This window comes from Cyprinus carpio, chromosome B16, assembly GCF_018340385.1.
Source record: "Cyprinus carpio isolate SPL01 chromosome B16, ASM1834038v1, whole genome shotgun sequence".
Lineage (NCBI taxonomy): Eukaryota > Metazoa > Chordata > Actinopteri > Cypriniformes > Cyprinidae > Cyprinus > Cyprinus carpio.
In genome coordinates this window covers 15906715-15919808 of record NC_056612.1, presented here as the reverse complement: position 1 = coordinate 15919808, position 13094 = coordinate 15906715, and the positions used below count along the sequence as shown (strand labels likewise).

Sequence of the window (13094 nt, the reverse complement as noted above, 5' to 3'; positions counted from 1 at the left end):
GCAGACGTGCAGCTTTGGTTTGTGAGGCTTTTGTTTTTTTATCACATCAAAAGAAAAACTATTTTTAATGAAATAACTGTTTAAAAATGTAATAGCCTAATGCTTTTCTAAATTCCTAGCATAGATCAGTCAAGTTCCTACATGCTCAAAGTTGACACATCAAAGCATTTTTAAAATTGAATAATAGGAGTTATATAAATAACATATACTGCTCACTCATTATGAAACCTGCTATATTAGCATGTGATCACGCTCGCGTGACCAATATAAGATAATGCTCAATACATGGTAAATTATTGTATGTTGAAATTACTGTACATTTTAAAGGCATAGCATGAGTGTTACGTGACCTTTCATTCCAAACCTTACACCACTCATTAGTCTCCGTCAGCCAATTAGTCTTTTATATTCTGCCTTGAAACACATGTGAGTTTTAAAAGATGAAATGATTCTGGGAAACCAGAAGTTCACGCTCAGAAATGGGGTATACTGTTTATAAAAAACAAGGTTTCCTCTGTTATTTATTATAATCAGTATTTATCATTCATTTGCTGAACTAAATATGTGTGAATTTATTTTCAACAACTTGCAATGCTTTGGTGAAATATACTTGGAAATGTATCATGTGTAAAAAAAATATATTTTTCACAGTAATCTTTCAAGTAAAGATGAAAAACAATATATTTTAATGACTTTCTCCAATTTTATTTCTCTAAGGCAAACACTGGCTAATTAGATCATTAGAGTAACTGCAAGTGTTCTTGTCAGTACTTTAGTCTTGTGAGTGCAGGGGTCTGAGATCTTGCCACCAAGTGATAAACCAAAGCAAGGCAAAACTAACCATGAAACTTGAACCTCGCACTTGCACAAGAATTATAAAAGTTATGATAATTTTGATAATGTTTAAGCCTGAGAGTACAAAATCCAGCACAATACTTAACAACCCAGCATGGTGCTCCATTGTGCAACAAAAACCTATTAACCACTGCCGAGGAACTAAAACCAACTGCACAGTTCTCAATAATAAAAAAAAAATTTAACCATGAAACTGCATGTGTGCACATGAAAAAAAACATACAGGCTAATAGAGAAGTTGGACTGTAAACTTTCTGTGGTTTATTTCTCCAGCCTGTGGATCATCTCAACACAGGGCTCTCTAACCCACCAATCAGCAGGCCAGACCCTCATCGATTCAACAAAAAAAGACAAAAACAAAAGACATCCCTTTGACAAATATAAACACGCACACTTGTTGACACTCACACATCTCTACAGATCATCTTGAGGCCCTGTCCAAATACTTGCAAGACCCATCCTCTGCAGTGAAACCGCCCTTTAATTTACAATCTAGAATCACTTTGAATCACACAGTTTAAATCTTTTTTAGAATCTGTATTTAGAATCTTTTTTAGAATCTAGAATCTATATTTAGAGATTTAAAATTTAGAATCTCTGTTTAGAGTCTTGCATTCACAACTTACAATTTAGAAACTCACATTTGACCTGTTCTTATCTTTATTTTGAATCTTTTGTTTCAGAATCTAGAATCTTACAATTTAGAATAAATTTTTTGGTACACAGTGACACTTTCTGGACTAATGACCAGGACACAAAGAGTACAGATCATTTAAAGTATTTAGACAGGGTCAAGAGTTTTCAAGAAAAAAAAAAAAATCCTGATTCCACGTGACAAATCTCAAAACAGAGGGGTTCGATTTCATTTTCCAACCATCTTCAACCATCACAGCTCAAATGAAATCTCAGACCATTTGAAAATAAACTCAGAAGAATGAAATTCATGAATCTGAAATGCAGGACAATCTCTTTAGGCAGCATGCAGTCTTCTTTTACCTTCAGATGCCAAATGAGGTGATGAATTAAAGAAATTCTACACAAAAGTCAGTAAAATTTTAAAGTGAATGTAAACAAAGAAAGATATCAGACGAAAGAGTTCTTTCTCGTGCATGTACACAGTGAGACCGAGCCCTTGTACACTTGGATGATATGACAGAAGGTGATCCATCTCTTCCCGATCAACCCATGCGCTTATGGGTAAACCATGTCAGCTGAAGGGCTGGAACCCAAAGGAAGGCAACAATTCGGGGTGAGTTCAGGACTGTCCTGAAATTGTGTGTTAAATTACAATAACATCTTTAAGAGACATACTTGACATAGAGAAACAACACTAAACAACTGCTTGTACGTGGCACTCAAAAATGCAGAAACCAAAAAAAGTATCAACCTCCGGTGTAAAAAAAAAAGTTACATGAACAGTAATGATATGAAAAACATCCTGGTCGTTGATTATAGCTCTATAAGGTGATTGATTGAAGGTAGTCCCATGGCTGAGATGAAGATGGATAGACAGGTCAGTGTGCGTCGGTGGCCAGTAGGGGGAGCCCCTGCTTCAAACGAATAGCAGACCACTGTAACGTCCACAGACAGGAGATCCATCCTGATATGTGACACACTTGAAATCTCACATGCACACACATGCACTCAGCCTCTCCTTCATGTGCTAGATACCCTTCATTTCTACAAGGCTTGAAAAATATTTAACTTAAAAAAGGGCGAAACTCCTGTGGAAAACAGTGTGACTCACGCATTCCCGTCACGCACACACACATAAACACACACACTGATACTCTAAAAGGGAGGCGTTCTCGTAAACATAACCAAAATGCCCGCTGCCCCTCGAACGAGGAGGATAACGGCATCAAACTCAAGTTTCTTTCTCCATGAGTCCTTCTCTCCATCGTTTGTTCTTTTCCTCTGTAAGGTGGAGTGATGGGGAGATTCATATACATACTGTATGCGATTCTGTTCTTTGAGATCATTTGAAGGCAGACCACCAGAATTGAGAGGAAAGCAGTCCTTTCTCTCACGTTCTCTCCATCAGTGATGTGTTGAGAGTCTGTCCATCTGTCCGTCCGTGTGCGAGCTCAGAATATCTCGGGCAGTGTGACGTTGCGGAGCAGCCACTGCTGCGAGCGGCTCCCGGTGCAGTCCTTGACGCTGGGCACCTGACTGTCATCTTCAGACGCCTTATCCAAACACTGATTACTGTTCACGTGTACCAGGCTCAGCTTCTGCAGGTAGAGAGAGACAGACATGCGTTGTGGGAGAGACATCAGAGCAAAAACACCAGTTATGTTTAGAACAGAATTGTTGCTATATAATACACATTGATCTCACTATCCTGTATGTTAAGTTCCACAAATGGCATCCAAATATCATCACCCAGTAGTTGTCATAAAATGTCACATTTGTTGAATTAAGTACTCTACTGTATAATTACTGTAGTGTATATTCCTAAAAAACAAAGAAAAGAAAAAAAAGTAATACAAAAGTAAAATAATTAAAGAAAAAATACTAATAAATATTGTAAAAGTTCAAGATTTTTTTTTTTTTCCCCATTTTAAACAAATCAGGCCATCAAGAAAAAGAAGGTTTTGGGAGATTATATATATAACTATATATATATTGCATGTGTGTGTGTTTGTGTGTGTGTGTGTGTGTGTGTGTGTGTGTGTGTGTGTGTGTGTGTGTGTGTGTGTGTGTGTGTGTGTGTGTGTGGGCACTTTTCAGAACGAGAGACTGAGGACTGACAATAAAAGCATTCATATGTATAGGGATACACTATAGAATAATTTTATGATGCATAATGCATTTTAGACCAAATTTCTTTAACTGTCTCAGTGTTTGGGTGTCCATTCAAATGTGCGTAAAGGGAGAGTTAAAGATTATGTCTGATATTACGCTTAATTTGTCACAATAGAACAGCAAGTTCAAGTTGAGCACACTGCATTGTGGGATCCCATGCTGTGAGCTAGATTTATACTGCTCATTCAGGCAAATGTAGTAGGTCATCCAGGTATTCCTGTGCTCAGTATTCATAGCGTAATATAATATTACTGATAGTAAGCAGTATGCCACTCCGCGCTATACATGCATGTATGTTTATACTGTTCGTTCAGGGGCAGAGACAAATTGTCAATGCACAGGGATTGCTTTACAGTGAAGCGTGTGTGTGAGTGTGTGTAATGGGCTTTAGGTGAGCTGAGTGCTCTAGAGTTTCAGTCTAGAGAGAAGCATTAAGCCGCACAGATACTGTACAATTAGGATAACGGTAGAACCTATGAGACACACAGTGTAAGGTGTGAGGCCGCACACGTCGATGGGCTTGCAAAGGTAAATCTATGGTAATGCATGCAGGAGAGGTGCTCTCGTTGGCAAGAGATTTCCTGATCGTGCTCACTGTGAATCTCCTTTCCTTCCACTCTGTCTGTCTCTCTCTCCCCGCGAGAAAAACAGAACCTTTATCTGACAGTGGAAAGTCTCTGCTCGAAGTTCTCTATTCTGTGCAGCCTTCCGTCTCTCCGGGCACCGGGCCAGCGTGGTGGGGGCTTTGAATCTGGGGCGTGAAGGGGGAGGAGGAGGAGGAGGCTTTGGAGTAACAGGCATCTCTTTAAGCCAACAGCAGAGGATTGCAAAAAGCAATCTTCCTCTTTCCTCCCCTTGGCTAAATTCACTCTCCTCAGGCCTGAAGGTGCATTGTGATGTACTTTTAAGATTGACAGAGAGGTGATTTAATCGTACTAAACTAGCATCCCTTCAACAGTGTTTATTAGGGAAGCTATGGGGTGTATGTGCATGCACATACATTACAAGAGAAGGATGAGTGTGCACCCTGCAGAAAGACAGCTTTAAAGGGTTAGCTGGCTGTTTTTGATGTAATATGACATATACAAGGCCATTGAGACCCTTGAGGTGAAAATAAAGAGTCAAAAGCACATCTGCATAAGTGCATGCATGCATGAGAGAATGGTGCAAAATGTGCAAAATTATGGTTTGACACATTGTTTTACACGTTTCACCACCTTTGTCATCCTCTAGATGTGGTTAAGTGATCATTTTCATTCATAATTGTATTGTTTCACCTTGGTGTTGGATCTTCTTGAGGACCTACTGAGTTTTGCTCATACTCCAGAGGTGTCCAATCCTACTCCTGAAGGGCCACCTTCCAAGAGTTCAGCTCTATCCCGAATTAATCACAATTGAGCCAGGTAATCAAGGAAACTTCCAGGCAGGTGTGTTGGGGCTAAACTTTGTAGGAAATTGACCCACCAGGAGTAGGATTGGACACCCCTGATCTTAAACTTTATAGATAGTCTTAAACAGCTAATCAAGGTATTCAGGATTACTAGAAACATCTAGGCAGGTGTGCTGGAACAGAGCTGGAGGAAGGTGACCCTCCAGAAGCAGGATTGGACAGAATTGGATTGGGGGCTCGTCCGGGATAAAACATGTTCAGGGAGTATTTTGGATTCAAAACAAATTAAGTTTCATCAACAACATCTGGGGCATGTTCTTAATTACCACAAGCAACAATGTTCACTTGTCAGCTGGTAAAAACAAATATTTATAATATCTGACTTGCAGCGGAAGTCAAGGGGGAAGCCATTAAAGAGCAGATTAAAAGCATATGCATTTATTTTAATTAAAACACATTATTTCTTCTGTGCAATCTATAAAAAATGTGTATCTCAACTGTAAAGTTGTCAAAATCAGTCCTTTTAGGTAACTTTATGCTTATCAAGCAAAAGGCTTTTTACCAGGGGTAGCCAACCCTGGTCTTGGGGGACCACTATCCTGCAGATTTTAGCTCAAATCCTAATCAATTGAACCTGAACCAGCTAATTAAGGTCTTCAGGATTACTTGAAACATCTAGGGGAGTGTGCTGAAGCAGGCTGGAGCTAAACTGCAGGAAGGTGACCCTCCAGGATCAGGATTGGAAAGAACTGGATTGGGGGCTGGTCCTGGATAAAACAACATGTTCAGGGAGTATTTTGGATTCAAAACAAATTAAGTTCCATCAACAACATCTGGGGCATGTTCTTAATTACCAAATGTTCACTTGTCAGTTTGTAAAAACAAATATTTACAATATCTGACTTGCAGCGGAAGTCGAGGGGGAAGGCATTAAAGAACAGATTAAAATCATGTATTTTCATTAAAACATTATTTATTCTGTACAATCTATACAAAATGTGTATCTCAACTGTAAAGTTGTCAAAATCCGTCCTTTTAACAACTCTTTTAGGTATCTTTATGCTCATCAAGCAAGGCTTTTCACCGGGGTAGCCAACCCTGCTTCTGGAGGACCACTATCCTGCAGAATTAAGCTCAAATCCTAATCAAATGAACCCGAACAAGCCAACCAACCAATTAAGATCTTCAGGATTAGCTGGCAAGAATTTTGGAGCAGGGCTGAAATTTAAGTCTGCAGGAAGGTAGTCCTCCAGAAGCATTTAACTTTACACAGACAAGATTAGCTTGCAATTCTGGTCTTTTAAGTATTGTGTATTTTAACATTTATCATGGTGTAATGCCCTGCCCCATAGAACAGTAAGAGCATTACTGTAAATGAGATTTTGCGATCTGATTCACATTTATACACTTACCACAGGGTCATATTCCCAGAGCTGGTTGCCTTTCAAGTGATGGCACTTGAGCATCATAACCGGACCATTGAGTTTGGACACATCCAAACAGAGGTCATCAGTTCGAATCTCTTTATTGGCTGTGTACGAGAAAACCTGAGCGGGCGGAAAAGGTCACAATACATCAGTGTCGTACATGTCAAGCATCGACATGATTACTCTAACCAAGTTTGTGTTTTAAAAGTGAGAAAGATCACCTGGTTTCCGCCCATGCCATGGCAGTTGAAAATGCCCACTTTTTCATTCTCTTTCCTGGCCATGTTATCCAGACACTGGTTAGTCTCCACATTACGGATCTGCAATCGGACAGATCACACAAATAGATTAGACACACTCAAGCAGCTCTCCTGCATGAATAAATACAGTCACGTCTCTGTCTGAGTGTCCAACATGGTTAATTACCCAAAGCTTATCGCACACCAGGGGGGAGTATCGACAAACTAAGAGACAACTGTGCCAATCAAACACACAAACACACACATACACACGTAAATGTGTACTTGATGAAAGACAGCAGATGAAGGGAAAGACAGCTCGCTGCTTTCATCCAAAACACTGAGTTACACATTTAACAGCTCCACTGCTATTATATTTAGCCAGTGTTTCATGCAAATGCTGATTTAATACTTGGCTGTTTTAATAGTTCTGTTATAATCATTGTAATGCACAGCCCCTCATAGGGTACAATATTTCCAAAGATTTTACAATTATTTAGATTCAAAATGACTGCAATTCAGATTCACCAGCTCTTAAATGGTTAAGATTCCGATTCTGATTCAATCTGATTTGATTATGATTCAGTAGGTTATTTCACTTATAATGTCAATTCTCTCTCTGCTAATGCAAGTAGGTCTTCAGCAAAAATATTAAATAAAAAATAAACATAAGGGTCCACACTATGAAGTTGTGAAGTTTTAGAACAGCAGAATTCGATGACAAGAAGCAGTGCACTAATACATCTTCAGTCAGATACAAAAATAGGCATTTAGTGAAAGATCGATCATGGGATTTTACCCAGCCTCTCTTAATGCTTTATCTTATTGTTCTAGCTATTAAAATTCACTACTGTTTAAAAGCTTGTGATTCGTAAGATTTTTTGTTAAAAGAAATTAATACTTTTATTTAGCAAGGATGCATAACATTGATCAAAAGAAAGTAAAGACTTTTACACTGCTACAAAAAAATTATATTTCAAATTAATCCTGTTCTTTTGAACATTCAATTGATCAAAGAATCCTGAATAAAGTGGAATAATGGATAAATTGAGTATTATTGTGAATTTATTTTTTTGTTTTTTTGTTGTGTTTTTACTTTAAATGTTTACATTGGTGGCAAGGATAGACAAAGATGAGCTAAAGTGAATGAACCATAGACAGCACAAGGAAGATAGATCCTTAACCAGTCAGGAGAGCAGACAGACTCCGTTCTGAGCGAGTTTCAGATATCAGAGATGACACGCATGTTTTATTCATAAGAACGTCTGAAAAAGCTAGGGACAGATGGAACGAAAGGGTGAGAGACGGAACAGGAAACAAGACGATGACAGAGGGAGAGCAGACTAGGAGAGAATAAATGTCTCTCATTTCCTGAACACAGTGACTGGAATGAAAAAAATAAACCCCATCAATTCCTGTGACACAGTCAACCCCTCGAAAAGGAGCGTCCCTTGCTAATTCACACCTGCGCTTCTTTAACACACACACACAGAGAAATGTGTTTATCACACTATGCAGTGATTTCCCTTTTGCAATCAGCATGAGTGTGTGTGTGAGAGAGAGAGCGATACAGACCTCTCCCAGCGAGTAGTAGTGGCGCGGTATCTGGGAGTCTGGGTAGACATTTTCTAGGTACCAGGAAAACGGCTTACACTGCAGTCTCTGTCTCAGGGATGTTCTGGATGAGATGTCTCCATAATCCACTTTCGTCACACCTGAAACAAACAAACACACACGAGAATGTAAAATGGTTAATAAACTTAATTTTTCGATCTTCTAGAATGCTGTGGGTGGTTAAGGTGCGTTTGTAGGGCGTTTGGGCTGGTTGATAAGTGGCACTATTAATCTTGTCAACAAAATTACTGCCAATTATGTTTTTTAATGAAGACTTTTTTGATTTTGATAATATAGAAAAGGTAAAACAGTACTGCTATTGTTAACTAAAACAAGCTATTAAAATAACTTTTGTTAAATTAATTAAAGCTGAAAAAAGATATAAATATTAAATGAGAACTTAAAGCAAAGAACTTAAATGAAAATTTTAAATTTGAACTATTAAATTAGTTTAATATGAAATACTAACATTACTAAAATAAAGCTAGAAAAATAAAAAAATAAAAATTAATAAAAATAATTAAAGTACAAACAAAAATTACTAACACTTTTATACTTAAAATATATCAGAGCACCAAAATCATTTAAATATTATAAATCAGAATTATAAATACTATAATAGTATATAAATAACATGATAAAACAGGGAGAAAGACATGCAACATGATATTTATTAAAACTTTAAAGATTTGGTTTGTATTTGAAACTTCATCAATGTTATTTTTCGCCTACTCAAATTGTTTTTTTTTTTGTGAGATTTAAACTTTTAATATTTTGTGATTAATATTTTCTTTATTTTGTAAAGGCTATGTACTTTTTTTGATATGGTTTAGAGCTCTACTTCAGTGAAACTGTTTTATTGTTCCCCAGACAAAACACTGCAAGCCAGATCGCTTACAAATGTAATAAAACACTTCTCCTCCACAAGCGTCATGACTTGTGGTATCATTCATGTTTGTAGCACAAATGCTAAAGGACAAGTTACAGGCTGAAGTTTGATACTGAAGGTTAGTTTTTTTGTCCAGATGCTTGCCTTCCAGCCCTAACAGTAAGGAGAGAGTGCACAAAGGCCTTTGTGTAGAGGAGGGAAAGAATAACACAATACACACACAGTCACACAGATAGCTCTGAGCAGCATTGGGCACTATTGACAGTGACATTAATATCTATTATCCAACATCTCCTTCTGAGTCAATACGGCTCGAGTTCCCAAGAGCGCTGATGATATGCACACACCACATTAAAGAGACAGACACAGTAATAGAAAGACACCAAGACAGAGAAAGGCAAAGAGACGAGACTGAGAGAAAAGATAAGGAAACGAAATGTTATTTCAAAAATTGTTAATATTGTGTCCTACTTTATTCTTGAACTATGTGTGACTCCCAAAACATTGATTGCATGTGTTGTATGGGTGAAATGAGTCACAGTGCAATTCAGAAAGTAAAACAAGTATATGTTACATTCTTAGCTTTGCTATTTTTTTTTTTTTTGCTTAAAACGATTATGAAAACAAGATTATCGAGATAAAACGATTATTGTGCTGCAATGATGCCCACACTGTGTCTCGTGTTATAAATCCAGCCCATTCCTTTTATTAACAGTAGTGCTCTTTTGCCCCTCCATAATTGTCATAAAATAATTGTTGTTGCTTTACTGTGGGACATGCTTGATATTAAAAACAGTTTGTTTACTTGTCTTCAAAATAATTTTGAAGATTTTTTACTTACATTAGCCAAGCATTATTTTATTTTATTTTTTGCTCTGGTATAGAAATTGTGGAACTGAGATTTGTGAAATTTCTATCATAAGCTATAATAACATATGTCATTATTGTGAAATAAAATGACTTTTTACTGAATATACTGTGATACCTGTATAACATTTTGGGCAAATCGCTCACCCCTAATCATGTTAAATAATCTCAATATTGACCAAAACATTTCTGATCATGATTTTATGATAACTGAGCATTCCTAGCAATTATTGGTTTCCTCAAAAATAGGTTTGGTTACTGCCACAGTAATGCTAGTATGCATAGAAGTAATGGGAACTATTTACAAACATTTGTTTCTGCATTCAAATACCTGCATGAAGTATGAATACACTGTACATTATATATTGCATTATATATTGTTTCTGTAGAGAAACATTTTTATTTTTTTTAAAGAATTCTCTTCTTCTCACCAAACCTGCATTTATTTGATCCAAAATACAGAAAGTAAAGCAAAAACAGTGTGAAATATTTTTACTATTTAAGATAATTGCTTTCTATTTGAATTTATTTTAAAATGTAATTTATTCCTGTGATCAAAGCTGAATTTTCAGCATCATTACTCCAGTCTTCAGTGTCACATGATCCTTCAGAAATCATTCTAATATGCTGATTTGGTGCTCAAGAAACATTTTTATTATTATTATTATTATCATCAATATTTAAAACAGTTGAGTATATTTTTTTCAGGATTCTTTGATGAATATAAAGATCCAGTGATCAGCATTTATCTGAAATAAAAGCTTTTGTAACATTATACACTATACCATTAAAAAGCTTGGAGTAAGTGTATTTTTTTGGGGATTATAGCAATTTATACTGTAATTTAGCAAAAATGCTTTAAATTGATCAAAAGTGATGATAAAGACATTTATAATTTTACAAAAGATTTCGATTTCAGATAAACACTGTTCTTCCCAACTTTCTATTCATCAAAGAAACCTGAAGAAATTCTACTCAGCTGATTTCAACATGCAACATGCTGTTTTTTGAGCATCAAATATTAGAATGATTTATGAAGGATCATGTGACTGGAGTAATGATGCTAAAAATTCAGGTTTGAAATCACAGGAATAAATTATATTGTAAAATATATTCAAACAGAAAGCAGTTTTTTAAACCGTAAAAATATTTCAAAATTGAACTGTTCTTGCTGTACTTTGGATCAAATAAATGCAGGCTTGGTGAGCAGAAGAGACTTTTATAAATAATAAAACATTATAATAAAAACATTAAAAACCTTACTGTTCAAAACATTTTTACAGGTAGTGTATTTCCTGTATATATTGTACATATTGTATACTGTATACTAGTTTTCATATAACAAATATTGTAAATTATATATTATATTATTTTGTACATTATATATTGTATATAATTATGCCCATACGTCTATAATGTTTGTGTATATATTGTATTTACAGTAACCATTTCACTATTTGAGTTGTGTACTTGAAATTTTGTGTAGTGTTTGTGTTTCTGTATTTTCAATCTTTATTGTGTATCTGTTTATGGTGCAGAGGTGTAGCACATAAACATGACTGACCAGGTGAGATGATGTAGAAGAAGTTCTTGAACTCATCCATCCAGACCTCTGCCAGCCGTCTGTTGTTTTTGTTGATGATCTGCCCAGTTCCACCGGGGAACGTGTACGGCGTCGCCTTACGGAACACGTGACCGACGTGAGAACATGTGACAATCTCAAGCGTCCCCCCGCATTGCCAAATCTGATAAACAAGGACAAATATTAGTTCTCAGAGTATGAAAAATCATCGATAACTTTATATGCACTAAATATGCACAAGTGGAATTGTGGTGGTTGAATATTATAATATCAGCAGTGAGACTGACCCTGAAGGAGATCTCCAGGTTCTCTCCTCCCCAAATGTCCATGCCTGCATCATATGTGCCAATCTCCTGGAAATAGTCTCTGTCTATGGAGAAGAGACCACCTGCCATAGTGGGGGTCCTGATAGATGATGCAAAAACAAAAAAACACAGAGCTTAATTGCAAAACAGGCCCTTCAGGGGAATGATCATATCTTATTAAAGCAGCCCTTCCTCTCCTGTTCACTCTGTTACAAACAACCCCGTTGTGTGTCAATCAGGGGAATGAGATCTTAAGTAGAAATGATATTTTTACATGCGCCTATTTTGGCAACAACATATCCTTCTTTAAATATCTTTCACTCGAGTTCGTCCATTTCCCTCAGCAGGCGCTCTCTGTTTTTTCCTGTTTTCCTTCCATCCATCCCCTGCAGCACGTCTCATTCACAGTCATGTTTTCCTTGAGTAACAACCTGTTGTTGTTATGCTCTCAAGTTGTTTTCATGCAGAGAAGCAGGCTCTGCAGTAAAAAAGGAGACGACGTAAATGAGGGGTCGTGAGGGGAAAAAATACAAAAACAGAGAGCGGAGTGGCGTCAGAGTGTTCTGATAAAAACAACGTGTGAAGAAATCAAGCAGTAGAAGGCCAAGAGCTACTCTGTTCCTGTAGTTATGAGGTGAGAATGTAAACACACGCTCCTCTCGGCAAAGTGCTGGTGTGGATTAAAACTCCCCTCGCCTTTTTGTTAACTGCAGTGTTTAGCTGCAGGGCTGGAGAAACACTTTTATATATTTCGTAGCTTTAAGTTGTTTGTAAAATACCTTTTAGATTAGAAAAAAAACTAAGTGTTGAATTTACATTTAAAAAGCCTTTATAAATTGGAGTCACTGCCTGTTTAACACACATACTCTGTGAATCATTGTGTCGTGGCGCTCATGCGGGCAATTTGAGTTCAAATCTGGCTTGTGACATTTCTGCCTCTATTCACTTACTGTTTACATTACTATCTCTTACATTAAAAGGTCGCAAAAGGGAAGAAAAAGTAGTCATCTGAAAAAAAGCTGTGTTTAAAATGGAATACTAATGTACTCTACACACAGTGGCTAATGCACCACTTTGTTCAAAAATGTGGAAACTGAACAATAAAGATATACAACAGT

General features: G+C 36.8%; 1 protein-coding gene across 1 annotated transcript in view; it reads right to left on the bottom strand.

The window, feature by feature from the left end:
* Positions 1-1089: 1089 nt before the first annotated feature.
* The window catches only part of galnt1 (UDP-N-acetyl-alpha-D-galactosamine:polypeptide N-acetylgalactosaminyltransferase 1), an 88450-nt gene continuing 76445 nt past the window's right edge, over positions 1090-13094 (bottom strand). The window contains exons 8-13 of the mRNA XM_042741076.1: positions 11959-12076; positions 11654-11834; positions 8295-8434; positions 6702-6800; positions 6466-6600; positions 1090-3089 (exon numbers count right to left, since the gene is read on the bottom strand). Coding sequence (XP_042597010.1) covers positions 2943-3089; positions 6466-6600; positions 6702-6800; positions 8295-8434; positions 11654-11834; positions 11959-12076 — 820 coding nt within the window. The 3' untranslated portion in view covers positions 1090-2942. The remainder of the gene's footprint in view (positions 3090-6465; positions 6601-6701; positions 6801-8294; positions 8435-11653; positions 11835-11958; positions 12077-13094) is intronic.